The following is a 20,522-nucleotide window of genomic DNA, read 5'->3' as shown; positions in this document are numbered from 1 at the left end:
ATTACGACAGTATCAAAAATAGTAAATATTCGTAATAACACAAACAACATTTAATTTTAAAACCACTTATTTTAAGTTAATATATTTATGCATTTTCCTTGAAATTTCAATGGAGTGAATGTGAACCCCTACAACCCACTTTTGTATGAGCATATATTATATATATTATATCATATTATTGTTGAACAGAATGTTATGATACTAACCATATTCTGAATTTCTGATATTTTTTTTTTTTCAATTTTTTTTTTATTAGATTTTAAGGCTTTGACGACTGAGGTAATTAGCCTGTAAGGTTGGTAGGGTTGGGGCAGTAGGGTTGGGACTGTTGGTACGGCCGGTTAGGAATAATTTCTGATATTATATTCTACCGGGAATGTCAAAATCAAAGTATCGTCAAAACCTGGATAAAAATGTTATGTGGGCTGAAAAAAAAGCAAATCCACTATAAAGTATTTCCTAACTTATTTTAGGTGTGAGAATTAGTGATTTATAATCTATATATACCTAATCACCAGTGCCGGCACTAGGTTTTGCGGGGCCCTGGACATAGGTAATAGGTACCCAGAGGAAGGCAAAATTCTAGCTTTTTTTAAATCAGGATTTTTTTAAATTAATGTGGTTTTTATTTGAATTTCAAACATTAAAGATAATAATATCAAGTTATTCTTTTTTTTATTATAATATGTTAACAAAAAATTATTTACAAATAATAAAATAATATGCATGTGTTGAAAATTATAAGTTAATAAATTTGTGGGGGGCCTATTATTTTATTCATTTATATTTATTTTAATAATTACAACTTATATAAACATCAATAAAAAAAAGGTGGATAAGTGGATGTCGCTCTGCTGTACAGTAGGTTACAAGTGGGTCACTGTAATGGATGGTGTTAAATTTGAATTCAATGATATAATATCATTGTATAAGAAAAACGATTCTGAGCGAAAACGGTCAGTCAGCCTATGATTTTACCAAGTATATTTGATGATATTATTGTGAATAAAGTAATTTATTTATAACCTATTTACTCGGAGCCTTATTTTAAATTTTCAATCTTTAGCCATAAAAGTTAAACATTTTATACATTTTTAACCACAAAATAATTAATAAATTATAAATTTGATAAATGTTGTCAAAATTTGAACTTTAAATGCTTATAAAAAAAAATTGTGCCTATGTATTTTTAATATTTTTTAACTGCTATTAGAACGATATATCAGGAGCCTTATATTAAATTTTCACGCTTTTTTACCCAACAAATAAAAATTTATTGATATTTATAAAAAAAAAAACTAAAAAAATTGAAAACTGACAATGTCCGTAAACAGCTCCAAAAGAGTCAAAATATTTTCAAAATTTTATCGTGTATAGAAAATGCTAATATGAACATTCAGTGAAATTTTCAAGTATCTACAGTCATTCGTTTTTTAATTACTATAAAATAAGAAAATTGTTACATGAGAAATCGAGTAAATATCAAATGTTGTAAAAATATAAATTTCAGGCGCTCATAAAAATTTAATTTAAGTTTCTTCTAGACATTTTTTTTTTGATAAAGGTAGACAAACTTATGAGTAATCTTATATTACATTTTCAAATCTTAGATTTAAAAAGAAAAATTTTTATGAATTCTAAACTTAAAATAATTTGCTATTTTTCGTGATTTTCCGTATTTTGTCAAAATTTGAATTTTAAATGCTTATAATTAAAAACTGTGACTAAGGATTTTTAATTTTTTTCATCTGCCTTTGAAACAATAACCTAGGAGCCTTCTATTAAATTTTCAAGCTTTTTTCAAGCTCAAAAAGAGTCAAAATATTTGGAAAATGTTATGGTGTATAGAAAATGCTAATATAAACATTCAGTCAAAATTTCATGTCCCTACGGTCATTTGTTTTAGAGTTACACCAAAAACCAAAATCGATTTTCTCGAAAACAGATTTTGCGTAAAAATTCCCGTTTTTCCTTAATTTTTCTTTTGTTTTTCACGTCGCTTGTGAAAACTACTGGGAAATTTTTACTTTTGACCCCCTAAAGTACCAACTAGATTTACTTTCCTATCAGAAAAGTTACTATTGAAGAAAATCCAAGCACTTTTACTGTCCTAAAAGGTGATGACAGACACAAAAATAAAAAAAAAAATAAAAAAAAATTAAAAAAAAAACACACATCATTGTAGAATCAATACATTCATCGCTTCACTCAGAATCTAATAAATAAAATCATCAAAATGTTTGAATGATATAAAAAATTGTTTAATATCTAAGTACGCGGCGACGGTAGACAATAAACTACATTAAAACTAATCCTGATACACTAGATACGCACGCAGTAGGTACATTTTATTTAATACAGCTATACCTACTATACCTAAACTAAATTGTAATAATAATTTCTTAAATAAAAACTTAATTTAAAGTTTTCGGAGAGCTTTTCCAAACAAAGAACAGAAAAAACAATAACTCTAGAGATAATAAATATTTATATTATTAATTATAGTATACTCCTACAATACTCGAGTATCCTCAAAATATTACTCCTTCGTCGTATCAATAACGATTTACTTTGTACTATGGCTAAATTTAGATATAATTTTCCAAATAACTAATGATAGAAATAATATTAATATTATACATGTGTAGTATATAACAATAAGTCAATAAATGTATAGATTTATAATTTGTTAATATAAAATATCAATGTGTTTCGCGGTATTAAGATGATAATTAAAAATCGCGGGGCCCTTTATCAAGCGCGGGGCCCTGGACATATGTCCCATTTGTCCTCCCCTAGCGCCGGCACTGCTAATCACAATAAACCTACATATCTGTTATATTATTATTATTATTTTTATTAATATATTACTACGTAGTACATTGGAAATATAGAGTTAACTTATACACTTACGTGCGCACCACGCGGGGTTAGCGATCTACCTTAGGTATATAATCTATCTAATAATATACTGCTCGCTTAATCACAAAAACCTAATAATAGAAACGCATTGCCATGTCAGTTAGTAATGTAATATAATGTACCACACGGTGCACACGCTCTCTTTTTTTTTGATAAAGGTAGACAAACTTATGGATAATCTTGTATTACATTTTCAAATCTTAGATTTAAAAAGAAAAATTTTTATGAATTCTGAACTCAAAAGAATTTGCCAATTTTCGTGATTTTTTTCTTATTTTGTCAAGATTTGAACTTTAAATGCTTATAAATAAAAACAGTGACTAAGGATTTTTAATATTTTTCAAATGTCATTGTAACAATATAGTAGGAGCCTTGTATTAAATTTTCAAGCTTTTTTATCCGACAAATAAATTTTTATTGACATTCATAGAAAAAAGCTAATAAAATTAGAAACCAGAAAATGTTTCTAAACAGTTCAAAACAAATAAAAATATTTTGAAAATTTTATCGTATATAGAAAATACCAAATATAAACAGTGAAAAATTCATGTATATACGTGCATTCGTTTTAAAATTACACCAAAAACTAAAATTCAATTTTGTCAAAAACCGATTTTGCGTAAAAATTCCCGGTTTTTCTTAATTTTTATTTTGTTTTTCCGGGCGCTTTTGAAAACTATTGGGAATTTTAAATTTTACCTCCCAAAAATACCAACTAGTTTCACTTTCCCATCGAACAAGATACTGAAGTTGAAAATCGAAGCATTATTTCGACTACTAATCGTGTACATAGACACAAAAATAAAAATATAAAAATAAACTAAAAAAAAATAATAAAAATACACACATCATTGTAAAATCAATACATTCATCGCTCCGCTCAGAATCTAAAAAATAATAATAATAAAAATAATAATATTGTTCCAAATAAATGAAATAACAATCCGGGCGGCTGAATACACACGTTAATTAATAATTATACGCACGCACGTGATTATTACACAAACACCCGTCGTGTTTGGTGAAGACATTAATATAATAATATCTACAATATTAATAATATTATGCGTACATATTATCGTAAACTTACACGATTAATAACAATTATTAGCGGCTTTTTTACATTTTAATAGGATGCGGTAGTGTTCAGTCGGCGAGCGAATGGTTACAAACGGCTCCAGTGGTGGGGGTGGGGGGGTGTTGGTGGTGCAGTGTGTAATCATTAATAGGTAATCTGGTAATCGTCGTTCACTCTTTCATTCGCAGCGGGCGATCGCCTACCCGCAGTGATAAAAGATCTCACGCCGCCGTCGTAATTTTGTTCCAAAATTATAATATATGCTTAACGACAAAATAATATAGATATCCGGCTAATTTATTTGTAATTGTGCGGTAATACGTCACAGTAAAATTTCACATTCCTTGTTATGGACTGCGGCGAAGGTAAGATTTCCGTGACCACATTTAACAACAATTTACTGTTCGACCATTTTTTGAATCAATTCCATTGCCTACATAGTTTTCTATTGATCTCCGCGTATAACAAAATATTTACTGTAACTTATATAAACTCATTAGAATATTTCGCACAAAATTGTATAACAATTAAAAAACTTAAATTAAATTAAATGTTTTTATTGTAATTATAAATTACAGTGAAACCTCCCTTATGGATACTTCTAAATAGCAGACATCTCCAATAAGTAGCGTATATAAATTTTTGACGACCGAGGTCCGAGAGTGTTCAGTATATTTAGAGGTTTCACTGTATTATGATGTATTATAGGTACCTACTAATAAATAATTTATAATTTATATTTGATTCTTATATAATAGTAATACAATATATTAATATAACATTGATTAAATATAAATTTATATTGTATAAATTGTAATGACTATAATATTATAATGTGGAATTATTTTACATTTTTAATTCAATTGTTCATGTTCATAACTGAAAACTGTGTTTTAAATAGGTCCTACCTATACATTAGTGGACATTTTCAAGAAAGTGGTCCTTTAACTACGCAAGGCACAAGCAGGGCCACTTAACATATTTAATATTTTAAAGGGGGGTAAATGGTGTTAATCACAATTTCCCGACTGATAATTAAGAAAGTACCAACTATATTTAATTATGCACCAATACCACGATTAAGATTTATTACTTAGGTAAGAACTAAGGTAAGACTTAATAGTTTAGAATAAGATTATTACCTTAGCAGTGGTGTATTTACGGGGGGAGATTTGGGAGATATTAACCTTGACCTATTTTTAGCTTATATTTAATATATTATGGTTATTTATGTTTTGCCATTTACTACTTTATCAGTAGGTAATAAAATGTTAGAACGTTTGCATCAGGGAGGTTATAGATAAAAAAGATAGATGTGTTCATGTATTTTGAGTAGAGGGAGAAAAACTATATTTCACCCCTCAAATAAATCCTAAATACGCTACTGTACCTAAGAATAGCACATAAGATAACAAATTTTTTTAATTCTTTGAATACTTATTATGTATTTTTAATTTTTATGAGAACCAACTCATATAATCATCCAAAAATATTATTATATACATATCTTATATTTCTATTATTATTAGCATTGACAAATACGTATTTAATTAATTTGTGGCTGATGTCTGATAACTAGCAACACTTTTAAGCATACCTATAGGTATTCAGGTATTCTAGTCAATCCTAAGACCGTGTAAAATGGGAATGAAATTTTAGTTGGTTGAATATAATATCAAAATAATTTGAAAAGTTAATTTAATATAATTGTATTCAGAAAAGTATTTTAATATTTAACTAATCTCTGAATCTTTATTTTATAAAGCCATCGGAGAGTTCTAAGGATTGAATTTTCTCCACCACGCCTGTCCTAAGTATAATCTACATACATTTAGTTTGGATTGTGGAAAAACTGAAGATGCTGTCTACGTGAATGGCCTTTCAGTCCTCATTCGATTTTCTATAAATCAAAATTATTGTGTGTAAGTTTAAATCAGTTTAAATCAGGAAGTAGGAAAAAACTAAAGGAAAATCATTTATATGTTTTACACCATGAAATGTAAAAACTGATAAAATAATTTAGGAGAACTTTTAAAAGTTCAATCAACAAACAAGGTTTTTATTTAGCCAATCATCTCTAAATTATGTGTAAGACTATTAATTTTTATAAAACTCTTAAAATAAATAAAAATAATGATACTGTTATCACTTTTTAACAATAGTCAAATATATTTTTATAACGTATGCAATATATTATAATTTATAATGTATAATTGAATATACATATTATCAAGACTGGCAAGTTAATGATTTTTTTTTAACTCAGTTAAGTTAAGTTAATATGCACCAATAACAAAAAGTTAATTCAGTTAAGTTACAAGTTAATACACACTTTTTGTTAACTTTTAATTTAAGTTAAAAAAGAATTAATTTGTTTTTTACAACGCTAGCGTACTTAATTTTTTTCAAGCTCAAAACTAAATTATAGACGTATTATATTATAGTGTTTATACTTAATACAGTATTTCCATTATATAAGTAAATTAGACATTAAATTTAATATGTTTATAAACAATGTAAATATGTTTTGCCATGAAAACGAAATAGACTGAAATATAATAAAATTAAAAATAAAATAAATTAACTTAACTTACTTCCTAAAGTTAAAAATTAAATCGTTAATTTTACGTTGATTAAAAAATAAATGTAGTAAGTTAACAGTTAAGTTAATAAAAATCCAAAAGTAATTAGTCAAGTTTAATTACAGTTTGATAGAATTAAGTATTATTTTGCGATCGTGATTCATTTCATCGGATTTTTCATTTACTTTAAAAGTACTCAGTGGTGTGTCTTGCAGTGTGGACGTTATGAACGTATCTATATTTCTGATTGGTGTTCTTGATTGAATATATTTATTATCGTGCATTTGTGCTCTTTAGCTTCTTCGTCTGTATCCGAAATATGTAATATCATTCAATCATAAAAATAAAGAGAAATAAAATAAAATAATATTCTTATTTTGGCTAGTCTAATAATTGTATAAGAGATATTTAAAAATGTTTGTGTACAACTTCAACTCCAGATGTCAATGTACCTATTTTATATGTGTTGGTTATATAGCTATTCCATTAAAATTTATATGGTATATGAATACACGTCATTGCTTACTAGTTTACTACGGTTGAAACTTGATAAATGAACTGCTTTTGTTTGTGTTTCATTTTGTACTAAATTTCCAAATGTAATATTCAAAAAAATGAGAAATGGTAAAAATGTAATGAATTATTACAATTTTATAAGGTACAGTATATTAAAAACTTATAATTTAATAATGTTAAGTACCTATATCGACAATCTATTAAAAACAAATATTTCAATATTTCAATCCAAAACAAATAGTTCAACAATAGTTGGTTTCATATTTTTTACACACGGGTATAGTAAGAAATACCTAATATATACAAATGTCAAATATAAATTTTATTATAATATACATTATATTATGATAATTTCGAATGACCATTCGATAGGGTGAACTTGTAATAAGTTTGTCTATCGAAATAGATTGAAAATGCCTGTAGGGAGTCGGGTAGGCAACCAGACTTGCATGTACCTACTGACGGTTTCTGACAATAACTGTATAAGAGCGCCTTACTTTGAGATTGATAGACAATTCAACACACAATACAACGACTACTACGTGGGTAATATTGATGACAAGGATAGGAAACGATCAGTACGTGAAAACAAGTGAACCAGGCTATACAACAGGAAATATAATGAGGCTTTAAAACAGAGAAGAGAGGTATCAGTTATGAACCTAATAAATAAATACTCACCGAGTTGCAGGTAGAAGATAATTTATTGGTGTAGCCTATTGGTACAAATTAAAGTGCATGGACAATATACGCGAAACGAGAAAGAAATAAAGAACACACTGATTATTGTGTATTTTTGTCACCTCAATTGTGACGTCAATGATTATTGTGACATCACTTAAACAGTGACGACCATAAATAAGGAACGGAGGTACCTACGGATGAATAAAAACATTAAAAACAAGTAAATTTAAAAAGGAGCTGCTGCATTTTTATACTAATTAAACAATATCAAAAATCGAAAATCCATTTCCTGCATAAACTAGAAAATATAATAAGGAATTCAAATAATGTCCGTCAAGTTGGCACCGGCACAATACGCTAGGACTATACATCTGATATAAAAAAATTGCTAGGAATTTGCTAGATTTTGCTAGGTCATTTTCAGAATTTGCTAGTATTTCGTTTAAGTGTAAATCAAAATTCAAATATGCCGGTGCCAACTTGACGCAGCACCGGCACATTGTCCGATCGGCTCGAAAGTGGTACCGAAATATTGCTAGTCATTTGCTAGATTTTGCTAGGTAGTTTTTGGAATTTGCTAGACTTTATTTTTTCCAGTAACCCAGAAAATGGAAAATGGCTCAGCACCGGCACATTGTCCGATCGGCTCGAAAGTAGTACCGAAATATTGCTAGTCATTTGCTAGATTTTGCTAGGTAGTTTTTGGAATTTGCTAGACTGGTTTTTCCAGTAACCCGGAAAATGGAAAATGGCTCAGCACCGGCACATTGTCCGATCGGCTCGAAAGTAGTACCGAAATATTGCTAGTCATTTGCTAGATTTTGCTAGGTAGTTTTTGGAATTTGCTAGACTGGTTTTTCCAGTAACCCGGAAAATAGAAAATGGCTCAGCACCGGCACATTGTCCGATCGGCTCGAAAGTGGTACCGAAATATTGCTAGTAATTTCCTAGATACACAATATTTTTTTAGATTGACATTTGTTTTGCATAAAAAAATTAGCGGTTTATGCAAATCTATAAGTATACAAATACATTAACATTATTTATCTACTACGTATGAAATATTATGATAATGTGATTTAATATATTTTCCATATCAGGTTTAATTATTTAAGTGATAACATATTTGAAATAAACTGGTTTATTAAATATTAAAATTATAAACTTTTAAAAATTTGAACGAATTTTGTTCATAAGTTTCTTATAAAGAGTAGTCGTCATATAAAATAATATTCAAAGTATAAAAAAATGTAAAAAAAAAAAATGTGTTTACCTTTTGTTATTTTAGATATTTACTTTTCACTCGTAAAAAAAATTAAATGCCTATGTTAATTAAATAATTTTATACAATTTTGTTATTAGGTTTTAGTGTTTTACGTCATAACATAAATTAGAATATTATGTGGGTTTATAACTTGTTGTGGTGAAATGCGTGTGGTCTTCTTCTTAAGATCATCGTGAAGTTCCCATTTGTTTGATCTTTTTATGTATGCGTGTAGTGACCCATTGTTTGGTTAGCTTCTAAAATATTATTCCCAATGCAATTATTGACGATGCCTAGTAAGTTGAACCTTTAAAAATTATTAATTAAAATTAATCTATCATAAAAATATTTATTATGTAATAAAATTACATAAATATTATTTTTTTAGACATAGATATTTTATAGCTATACAAGAATAACATTTTTGTTATCTTACTCGATTTTATTTATCATTATAGTTGTTGGAATTTATGATATTTTGCAATTTGCATCTCCATAATATCCCAAAAGATCAACGTCAATAAATATATGAGGTTCTACTTCATGCATTGTTTCAACATAACTACTACATGAACTACAAATTTCTTGTCTGGTCGATAAGTATTTATGTAATTCTGTTTCTAATATTTCTTTAGTGAATCCTTTTGTACATATTATTTTCAAATTCGGGTTTAACAAGTTAAGATACTCATTCTTCTACTGACCATTTATCGTAATTAAACATTTAACTTTTTTACTAGATATAACTTTTAATTGTTTAATGAGACTTTGTATATTGCATTGGGCATCATAACATTGTACACCACTCATTTCAGAATTTAGGCTCTCTAATATTCCACTTATTTTCAAAAGTTCGTATCTCTTATGGTAGTCTTTTGTTGAAGCTCCATGTATTGCAATCGACTTACAAAATTGCAAAAAATCGTTACTCATATTTTCAATATAGTTTTTATATTTTGTAAAATCATAATAGCCAATGCAGATTACCGATAGAATAGTATCAAATGCACATGTATTATTGACAATAAAAGTTTTGTTTTTATTTTTTAATGGAGTAGATATACTGCCATTTGTCATGGAAACAATTTTATTTGATCGTAATTTCGATTTATTAAGTATGTTCTTTATTTCTGGGTAAGGGTCTAAATACTTTGACGGTCTTTTCTTTTTTAATTTTTCATTATTTACTTTCCACGCCAATTTTCTTCTCGTAAAAGACTTATAAAGGATTTTTCCGATTCAGATTCAGATTCATTAGACTTTTCATCTTTATTTTGATTTTCTATAACACATAAAATATATTTCTTATCAGTGTGTTGTAAAGGTTAATTAAAATATATATATTTATGTTTTTACCCAGATCAAAATTATTGTTTTTTTTAACTGAAAAAAATAATTGAGTTATCTGTGTCAGATCCGTGATGATTTTTATATTTATCAACAACTGCATTTGGACTTTCTAAAATACATGCAATATATTTCGATAATTTGTAAAGGTTAATTAAAATATATATATTTATGTTTTTACCCAGATCAAAATTATTGTTTTTTATAACTGAAAAAATAATGCGGATAACACAATGATATTATAATATCATAGACATTAAAATAAAATAATTGCAAAAAATTTCAATAAATAAAATGTTGCCTTTTTCCATTTTTATTAATAATTTCAATACTACAATATATTAGTATAGTAATCGTTATATTTAGATCGCAGACTGGGATATAGGACTGTCGAAAGACATTGATGGAGGGTGTGGGGGGGACTGTAGAACAAATGCGATTGTTGGGTAATGTACACACTACACTGCGTTATGTCTTGGTGATCATAACTAATCGTAAATAAAATACTTCCGTACTCTTCTCAACCAATATTATTTGTGTACTATAATAATAATATTGTTGTACAGTCTTGTAACAGTCCTGTATGATGTTTTTGTCTGTGATCTAGATTTATATTTGTCATGTTTATCATATTAGCAGTAAGCATGATATTATGTGATGATACCACAGAATAATATATAATATGTAATGTTTGGCAAAAAAGATTGATTAACATAACCTCCTATGTGATGAAATATTGACAATTTGTACACTAAATACATATTATAATATATTATATTAAGTTTTTTACTTCAATTTTTTTCAGAATAAAAATGTATATTTTATTACGTTTTTTAAATGTATTTTCATTAATCATTGATGATTTGTGATTTTTTAAAATGTTTTTCGTCTCCTGAAAAATTAGGTTTAAGCACATGGGAGATTTTTTCGTGTCAACGGCGATGTATTGCGTGATCCATACAGCATGATACCCAATATACTCAAACATTAAAATGGTTTTGAATGACCCAACATATTTGAATCGTAAAATTCCTGGTATGATTGAGCTACAAATTGTAATATGTTGTTTCCAAATAGTGACTGCTTATTATAAGAGGTAACCCACAAAAAAATATAACAATTTCATACACGTAAGTAGTACCTATCTATTTAATAAAACACTAAAAAACTTAATAACTAATAGCACCTACGAGACATAATACAAGACTTCAAATTTGTTGAGTAGAGTTAAACGTATTTATTTTTATCTATTATACCTCATAAGTATTGTTTTTATTGAGAAAAAAATTATTAAAATATTTTAAAGTCTATTTGACTTAGAGCTGGGCCGATAGAACTTTTTTCCGATATCCGATATTCCGATGTATTTTGCCGATATAAAACCGATAGCCGGTCCGATATTTTATTTCCATGAACCGATATAAAAATACTTGAAAACCCGATATATTTTTCAAAAACCGATACCCGATATATTAACCGATGTAACATTTAAATCATGTGGCATATCAAAACATATTAGATTTCCGCTACGATAAATAATAACAAATTAATAAATAATAAATATTAATAATTTTACAATTCTTTTATTTTTTAATTAAATAAGTGGACAAAAAAAAAACAAATAACTGAAATACACATAAAATAGTATAAATGTATAATACTATAATAGTAAATAGTTAATTTATTAAATAAATTATAAAATATAACGTCTATACATTTAAAAATTAAAAGTTTAAACTAATAAGTAATAGGTAACAATGTAACAATAAGTAACAATAAGTAATAGGTAACTCGGACAATGTGCCGGTGCTGAGCCATTTTCCATTTTCCGGGTTACTGGAAAAACCAGTCTAGCAAATTCCAAAAACTACCTAGCAAAATCTAGCAAATGACTAGCAATATTTCGGTACTACTTTCGAGCCGATCGGACAATGTGCCGGTGCTGAGCCATTTTCCATTTTCCGGGTTACTGGAAAAAATAAAGTCTAGCAAATTCCAAAAACTACCTAGCAAAATCTAGCAAATGACTAGCAATATTTCGGTACCACTTTCGAGCCGATCGGACAATGTGCCGGTGCTGCGTCAAGTTGGCACCGGCATATTTGAATTTTGATTTACACTTAAACGAAATACTAGCAAATTCTGAAAATGACCTAGCAAAATCTAGCAAATTCCTAGCAATTTTTTTATATCAGATGTATAGTCCTAGCGTATTGTGCCGGTGCCAACTTGACGGACGTATTCAAATATGATTTAAACATTAAAATCAGGCTTTTGGTATTGGTACTGGCTGAATATTTCTTCCGCTTTTTGAGACTTTCGTGTTGAAACTTTTTCGATCGCAAAATTGTGTGACGTGTACTGCGCATATGTACGTTAATGATTTTCAAGAACTTTAGCCGTAGTTTATCTTTGATTGCATAAAGAGTTTAGGGAACTCACGCACGGTGTTTTAGATATTAGATATTTTAATCCTCAGGAGCTGCTATTATGATATGGATTATGCCAAGCCATGGTCGTTCGAACAATTAATGTTTATGAGTTTGTGTGGACCGAATTTGTGTGGAATTCGGTACATCCGTGCATACAACTACAATATATAATTAGCACTCGGACTCGATACATACAGTATAAATGTAGAACCCGTTTATTACGATGCCGTGCATAACGATATTCCGGGTATACAATGATTCCCAGCCATGTACTTGGTTGGTTTTATATCTCACGTCTAGTATGTTTTTGTCATCTGGATATAACGATCTCATTCTTTAGGTCCCTTGAAGATCGTTATAAGCGGATTTTGCTCTACTTGTTACTCCCCCCCCCCTGAAAAAGTTTTCCCATACAGTGGCGCGACCAGGATTTCATTTTCATACACATACATACTGATGTACCTGTATTATGTTTTACTGTATTAGAATTACCATATCTACCTAAATTATTTTGAAACTATGGTGATTGTGGGGGGGGGGCGGAGAAATGCCCCTTTTTTCCCTCCTCCTGGATCCGTAATAAAATTGCTAGGACGCAATACAATGTAATCAAAGTATATGATATTAATATTGATAATATTAATATTTCCCCAAAATTCTTTAAATAAAATGAAAATATATTTGTGTTTTATTCAGCATGTAAATGCATATTTACTTATGTACTTTTTTAGAAAAAAACAATTTGTTAATTTGTATATAAAAATGTTTATGTTGAAAAATATTGTTTTATTTAAATTGTATTCTTTTATAATAATACATATTACATAATGTATCTAAATTTTATATTTATGATTTTCCTCATTTTAAAATTATACAACATGTATACAAGATTTATCAATAAATATTAATAGCCGCATGAGTTCACTCTCATTTAATACTTTGAAGGTTTTAGTGGATTTTATTTGATTCCCTTTCCTATGAATTTTTTAATTATGTATAGTTCTGTAGAAATATTCAGCTTATCTGATGTTACGCATATTTTAAATTTCATTACGCTTGGGAACAAGTTATAAAACTATTAACTCTGCTATATTATATTACGTAGAAAACTAGAGATACAGAGCCAATTCATAATACAAGATATAAAGAAGTGTTGCAATAAGCATTAAATCTCAACATTATATAAAGTAGGTATTAAAGGACTAAGTAACAAAGGGAGAATAGTATAAAATAATTATCTTATAATTGTATATAGGGTAATTCACTAAGCATGCTCACCCCTATTTTTGCATTTAGTAATTAATTCATTCAAATTAGGAATACAAAATAGATTGTAATATTAGATCTAATATATATTACACTTTAATTATTTTTACTAATTATAATATTTGTTGATCGATTAATGTTAATTAGTAACATTTTTAAATTATAGCCTTATATCTTCCAAACCTTACATCGTGAACCTAATTGTTCTTGGTACCTTGATAAAGCTTTAAATACCTAGCAAAAAACTACTCGCTTGAATTTTCATTTAGATACGTTAAAATGTTCGTTAAATAATTTACAGTATAAAAGGTTGAATAGTAAGTGTGAAAAATCTAAATAATTTTAAAATATGGTCTTGAAGTATATTTAACAATCCCCAAAAATGCTTGGTGAATCACACTGTATATATTATAAGCAAATGATATTTTTTAATGATTAGTTTTAATATTGACCAGATGCAGATTTACAATATTCAATAAAGTATATTAGGTATCTTGTATATCATAATGAACCTTCTTACAAAAACTGTCCATACTATACTTTTCTATATTGTTTTATGAACAACAATGTAACAAGGGGGGACGAGGTGGCAGAGCGGTCTAACGCGACGGATTCGGCACAGCCGGTCCGAGTTCGATCCTCGACCACCGGGCGGCATTTTTCTCCGTGCAAGTCACGGGGTCCGGAGAACAAGTGCCGCCATCCCCCACCCGGGCATGGCAGATACCTACGGGTGCCCAATCAAAAATTCTGCCAAACCCAACACACACGTGTTCCTTCCCCTACCGACACTAACAACCCACTAACAAACCACTACAGCTAATGTCCGAAGCTTAAGATCAATAAAAAAAAAAAAAAAAACAACGTAACAAGTCAATAAATTATATTATATTTAATTTATTTTTAACTGGGTTATTTTTAAATTGAAATATTATACAGTTTATTGACTTGTTATAAACCATACATATATTATAATGAACCATATTTTCCTGTACCTATTGTTTTACCCTACTATTTATTTTTGCATGAAGATTTATTATGATATCAACTATTAAATAGCATGTTATTTATAAAACATGCACACCTACACAAATATAATGTTTGGTGGATCTATTCTGTAGGTCCCACATAACTAACTTACGGTACTTTGAATATAACGCATTGAATAATTAATAATTTCAAAATCGTCTGATATATTTTTGTATAAATGCATTTTAATTAAGATTTAAAAGTACGTTATAGGAACTCGCAGGTTATTTGATGTGTTGGGTGAGATGACCAATTAATGACATCAAAATAAAGATTAAGCCGATAATCAATTTGATAAAACAAACATTATAAATTTGGAAACATTTAATTCCTCAAGTTTCAAATTATTTTTATCAGTGATAATAAATTTATCTACAAAAAAACGAAATTAAGGTTAGCTAATATTATAATTTATAAACTGTTTTCATAACCAGATTTATTAACAGAAAAAAACAGAAAAAATCAAATATTTTACTCATAAATTGCAAGGCTGGGCAAGTTAATGATTTTTTTTAACTGAGTTAAGTTAAGTTAATATGCGCCAATAACAAAAAGTTATAAGTTAAAAGTTAATTTAACTATAGGTAAACTCAGTTAAGTTAAAAATTAATCCACACAAAAAGTAAATTTTTTTATACAACGTTTTTTACAAAATCAATTTTGGTTTTTGGTGTAACTCTAAAACAAATGAACGTATACACATGAAATTTTCATTGGTCATTTATATTAGCATTTTCTGTACGAGATAAAATTTTTAAAATTTGTTTTGAACTAATTAGGAACATTTTCAGTTTCCAATTTTATTAGTCTTTTTTTCTAAGGATGTCAATAAAACTTTATTTGTTGGGTGAAAAGTTTGAAAATTTAATACAAGGCTCCTACTATATTGTTACAATGAAATTTGAAAAATATTAAGAATCCTTAGTCATAGTTTTTTTTTATAAGCATTTAAAGTTCAAAAATTGACAAAATATGGAAAATACAAGAATTACCAAATTATTTTGAGTTAAGAATTCATAAAAATTTTGCTTTTTAAATCTAAGATTTTAAAATGTAATACAAGATTACTTATAAGATTATTTACCTTGATAAAAAAAATAATTATTTTGTAGTTAAAAATTTATAAAATGTTCACATTTTATAGCTAAGGATTGAATATTTAAAACAAGGTTCTACGTAAATAGGTTATATATAAATTACTTTATTCACAATAATATCATCAAATATATTAGTAATACCTAGGCTGACTAGCCGTTTTCGCTCAGAATTGTTTTTCTTATACAATGATATTATATCATTGAATTCAAATTTAACACCATCCATTACAGTGACCCACTTGTAACCTACTATACAGCAGAGCGACATCCACTTTTTTTTATTTATTAACAGTGCAGAAACCAATATTTTTTGTATTTTCATGTAATTACACAAAAAAGGTTTGTTACAAATTTTTACCTCAATATAGACAATTTGTATTAAATTATTTATTAGCTGATCCCGTGCACTTCGTTACCCGTTAAATGTACAAACTGTATATGACTAAATGACAACCTTTATTAAAAGTTTTATAAACAATTAAGGCTATTTCTTTTATGAATTATCACATTCAAATTTTCATTTTTCGTAAATCCTTTGATGAGATATAGCTCCGAAAAGTTGGGTGGTTTTGGGAGGTGTGTGTTAGTAAATGACGTGTTGTAGTACATAGTCAGTAGATAGTAGATACCGTAGTGATTTGGATTTTTATGCCCCTGCAGGGTCAAAGATATTACACTTTTCAAATCATTTCAAGGACAGTAAGCTTAAATTGCGCCCCTAAATATTTTGCAAAATGCCCATTTGGCAGGGTATCGCGCAATTCACCCATGACTGAAATTGTTTTCCAGCACGAGCCATACATACTATTTTTGTCACGCCTCTGCGTTCATCGATCACGGCAAAGGTGTTGCAACAACCGGACTATAATTTTGATTTCATATTTCATGAAAGAAACGATTTATTCAAAACGGTTTTATTTATTTTAAGCGTCATGTATGTACGTTTTAATAATATAAATATAATAAAATGTAACCGAAAAATTATGTTTCGTAAGGACCGTGATAGATTTCAGCGTCTGGTTGTGCGGTTACGTGTGATATGCACGCCCCGCACTTCAACCGTTATCGAAAACTAAATTTTCGATGCAGTCGTGACAAATAATAATTTACAGTATTTAACGTTGAATAGAAAGAGCAAAACATCTCATGAATTGGAAATATGGTCTTGAAGTATATTTAACAATTCCCAAAAATGCTTGGTGAATCACACTGTAAAGATTACAAGCAAATAATATTTTTTAATAATCAACTTTTATATTGACCAGATGTAGCTTTAAACATTCGAATACGATGGGCTCAGAGGTTCTAAAAAATTAATTAATAAAGGACATAATATATACGTAGGAGTAATAGTTTAATAATGATTAAATAATACATATAGAACAATATAGTGCATCGATTACATAATATAATATGAAACCGTTAAAACAATATTAAATTCCTCTCGGTGGTGATTAGATGTCTATATTATATAATATAATAGGGTATTATTTTTTTAAGAACAATAATCATAGTTGAAAATATTTTAAGTATCATAATACCTATTATTTTAATTATACCCCAGATAGCATTTTGTAATGATAATATTATAATAGTATTATAATAACGTGATACTAATATTATTCGTGATTATAATGTTATATTAATATTATTAAACGAAAAATTACTATCTGGGACCTAATCTCTCGGCAGGCGTGCTGGTGGTGCCGTACGAAACTTACTTGCACGTTATGTTCAGTTCCTGCTCGATTAGCAAATCGCATTCCTCTAAATAACCTCCATTTTCGAAGACTTCTTTTCTGATGCACACGAAACACATACTGGTACAAATGCACGTCCTCTTCGGGTCCGTGCAACCCGTCTTGCATTCTTCTAAGGTGCAATACTGTTGTCTGTTGGTCACCTAATTCGATATCACACGTGAAACATGTATGTACCTACCATCGTATCTGGTCATGCACAGTCTGTTTTTATCTTTGTGGCACGTATCAGCCAGACAATCCTGGCACGTAAAGTAGATCGTGCTGGTCTCCTTCGATTTGATGGGCGAGTTCAAGAAGAAGAAATTCAACAGTATCGTGAAAGCGAAACATCGTAAACCACCGTGAATGGGCACGGTAGCATACGACAGAAACATATTGTTGTTGTTTTTGTTGTTATTATCATAACCTATATTATATTCGGTACGATATCTGTTATTTCGGAATCTGCTCCTTGGTCGGTCGAAATTCTTCGGTGAATGAGTGTTTATATATTATTTATGTGTGTACATATAAACTACTGCAGCGATAAGTATATATTATAGGTGCAGAGTGTACCTACGGTAAACGATATTATAATGATGATTATAATATTCATTTGTGTGCATATCGTTTTTATACCCGGCAAACGAATGCCGGTTACGTGATTGTGGCGTCGTGTAATTGTTGGGATCTAATCGAGTCTAAATGTGGGTGGTAGGATTACGCAATTGGCAGTCGAATGATCACGACTAACTTTCTACAATATTTAACTTCCGTCGTACAGTATGTGCCAAAAGTCCCCGTATCGCTCTAAACTGCGATATAATGGTTGGGTATGATCAAATATTTAATTAAATGACGAATCTGCTTGCCAGATTTCAATATTTATGACTGCGATATTTTTACATTTATAGAGCACGACAGCCGACAAGTACCACATTTGTACCACATTTTAATACGACACATATTATTTTGTACAAAATATTTATTATAATAATTGAACAGTTTTACCTTTAAGTCTTAGTAAAAAAATAGCAAGGCATAAATTATTAGCTGGCATAAAACATTCGAATACGACGGTCCTCAAAGCTTTTAAAAAATAAATCAATAAAGCACAAATTATATTACGTGATAGAATAATAGTTTAATATTGATGAAATAATACATAGAATGATTTAAGTGCACCGATTACATAATATATAATATTACAAGAATTTATCACCTTAACTATAATATGTTATGTATAATAAAATAGGTAATACAAATGATACAACAGATAAAATCGTAAAGAGTATGGAATAACAATAATATAGTTTAGACCATTTTTGTATTTTCGTTGTTTTTTCCCCCCCAGCGAACACATTTTTGGGAACGGTTGACAATCAGACCTATATAAATTAATAATATTACCAATCGGGAGCATAGTTTTAAAAATAGTTTACGAACTATACATGCGTCAAAATAATAACGACGACGGTTCGCTGCGACCCGGCGGGGGAGGCTATACGTATTGTACGAAAATATAATGAGAAGTAAAACAATTAAAACAATATTAAATTCTTTACGGTGGTGATTGATTGAATGCGTATATTAAAACTATATAATATTATTATGTAATGGGGTATTATTTTTTTAAGAACAAAAATCCTAATTGAAAATATGTTTATTAAGTATCATAATATTATTTTAATTATAATTTCACGGCGGGCGTGCTAGTGGTGCCGTACGGAACTTACTTGCACACTACGTCCAGTTCATCAATGGTTGGCATATTGCATTTCCCTAAATTAGTCTTTTCGATGCCCTTTGCGATGCACACGTAACACGCGTCGGCACAAACGCATGTCTTGCTGAAGCCCTTGCACACGCTCTTGCATTCGGCTTCGGAGTAGAACTTTTGGTTGCCATTTTCGGGATCACACGTGAAACAAAAGTACCCGCCGTTTCTGAAAATGCACGGCCTGTTCAATTTTTTGTGGCAAGTGTCAGCCAGACACTTCTGGCACGTATCGTAGATCTTTCCGTTCATCGCCGATTCGATGGGCGAGTACATGAAGAAGAAATTCAACAGTATCATGAAAGCGAACATGGGCACGGTGGCGTACGACAGAAACATATTGTTGTTATTATCTTAACCTAGGTACCTTGGTATGTAATATGCGATACGATATCTGTTATTTCTGAATCTGCTTTTTGGTGGATCGCTTGCAGCGGCGACTAGAAATTGTTCGATGAATGAGTGTATATATTTAATATTTGTGTGTGTATGTGTGTATATATAAACTACTGCAGCGATAAGTATATATTATAGGTGCAGGTGTACGATAAACGATATTATAATGACGATTATAATATTCGTTTGTGTGTTAATATAGCTGATTGACTGGCATTTCGTTCGGTGTGCATATCGTTTTTATACCCAAACGGCTGCCGGTTACGTGGTCGTGGCATCGTGTATTTGGTGGGGTCTAAATGTGGTAGAGTTATCCGGTTATGCAATGATTGTTCACGACAAACTTACTATAATGTTTAACTTTCGTCGTGTAGTGTGTGCCAAAAGTCC

The 20,522-nt window shown here is 29.1% G+C and overlaps 1 protein-coding gene and 2 pseudogenes across 1 annotated transcript; all 3 read right to left on the bottom strand.

The window, feature by feature from the left end:
* Window positions 1–9,155: 9,155 nt before the first annotated feature.
* LOC132953594 (uncharacterized) lies at window positions 9,156–9,979 on the bottom strand (annotated as a pseudogene).
* A 2,667-nt stretch (window positions 9,980–12,646) lies between these two features.
* On the bottom strand, window positions 12,647–18,354 carry LOC132953592 (uncharacterized; annotated as a pseudogene).
* A 934-nt stretch (window positions 18,355–19,288) lies between these two features.
* Window positions 19,289–20,313, bottom strand: LOC132937350 (uncharacterized). Its single transcript, XM_061004172.1, has one exon. The coding sequence runs from the start codon at window positions 20,073–20,075 to the stop codon at window positions 19,692–19,694; it is 384 nt and encodes a 127-aa protein (XP_060860155.1). The 5' UTR covers window positions 20,076–20,313; the 3' UTR covers window positions 19,289–19,691.
* Between the last annotated feature and the right edge of the window lie 209 nt (window positions 20,314–20,522).

The sequence above is a fragment of the Metopolophium dirhodum genome, chromosome 1 (assembly GCF_019925205.1).
Source record: "Metopolophium dirhodum isolate CAU chromosome 1, ASM1992520v1, whole genome shotgun sequence".
Taxonomy (NCBI): domain Eukaryota; kingdom Metazoa; phylum Arthropoda; class Insecta; order Hemiptera; family Aphididae; genus Metopolophium; species Metopolophium dirhodum.
Note: the sequence above shows the minus strand (reverse complement) of the source record. Positions and strands in the feature narration are given on the sequence as shown.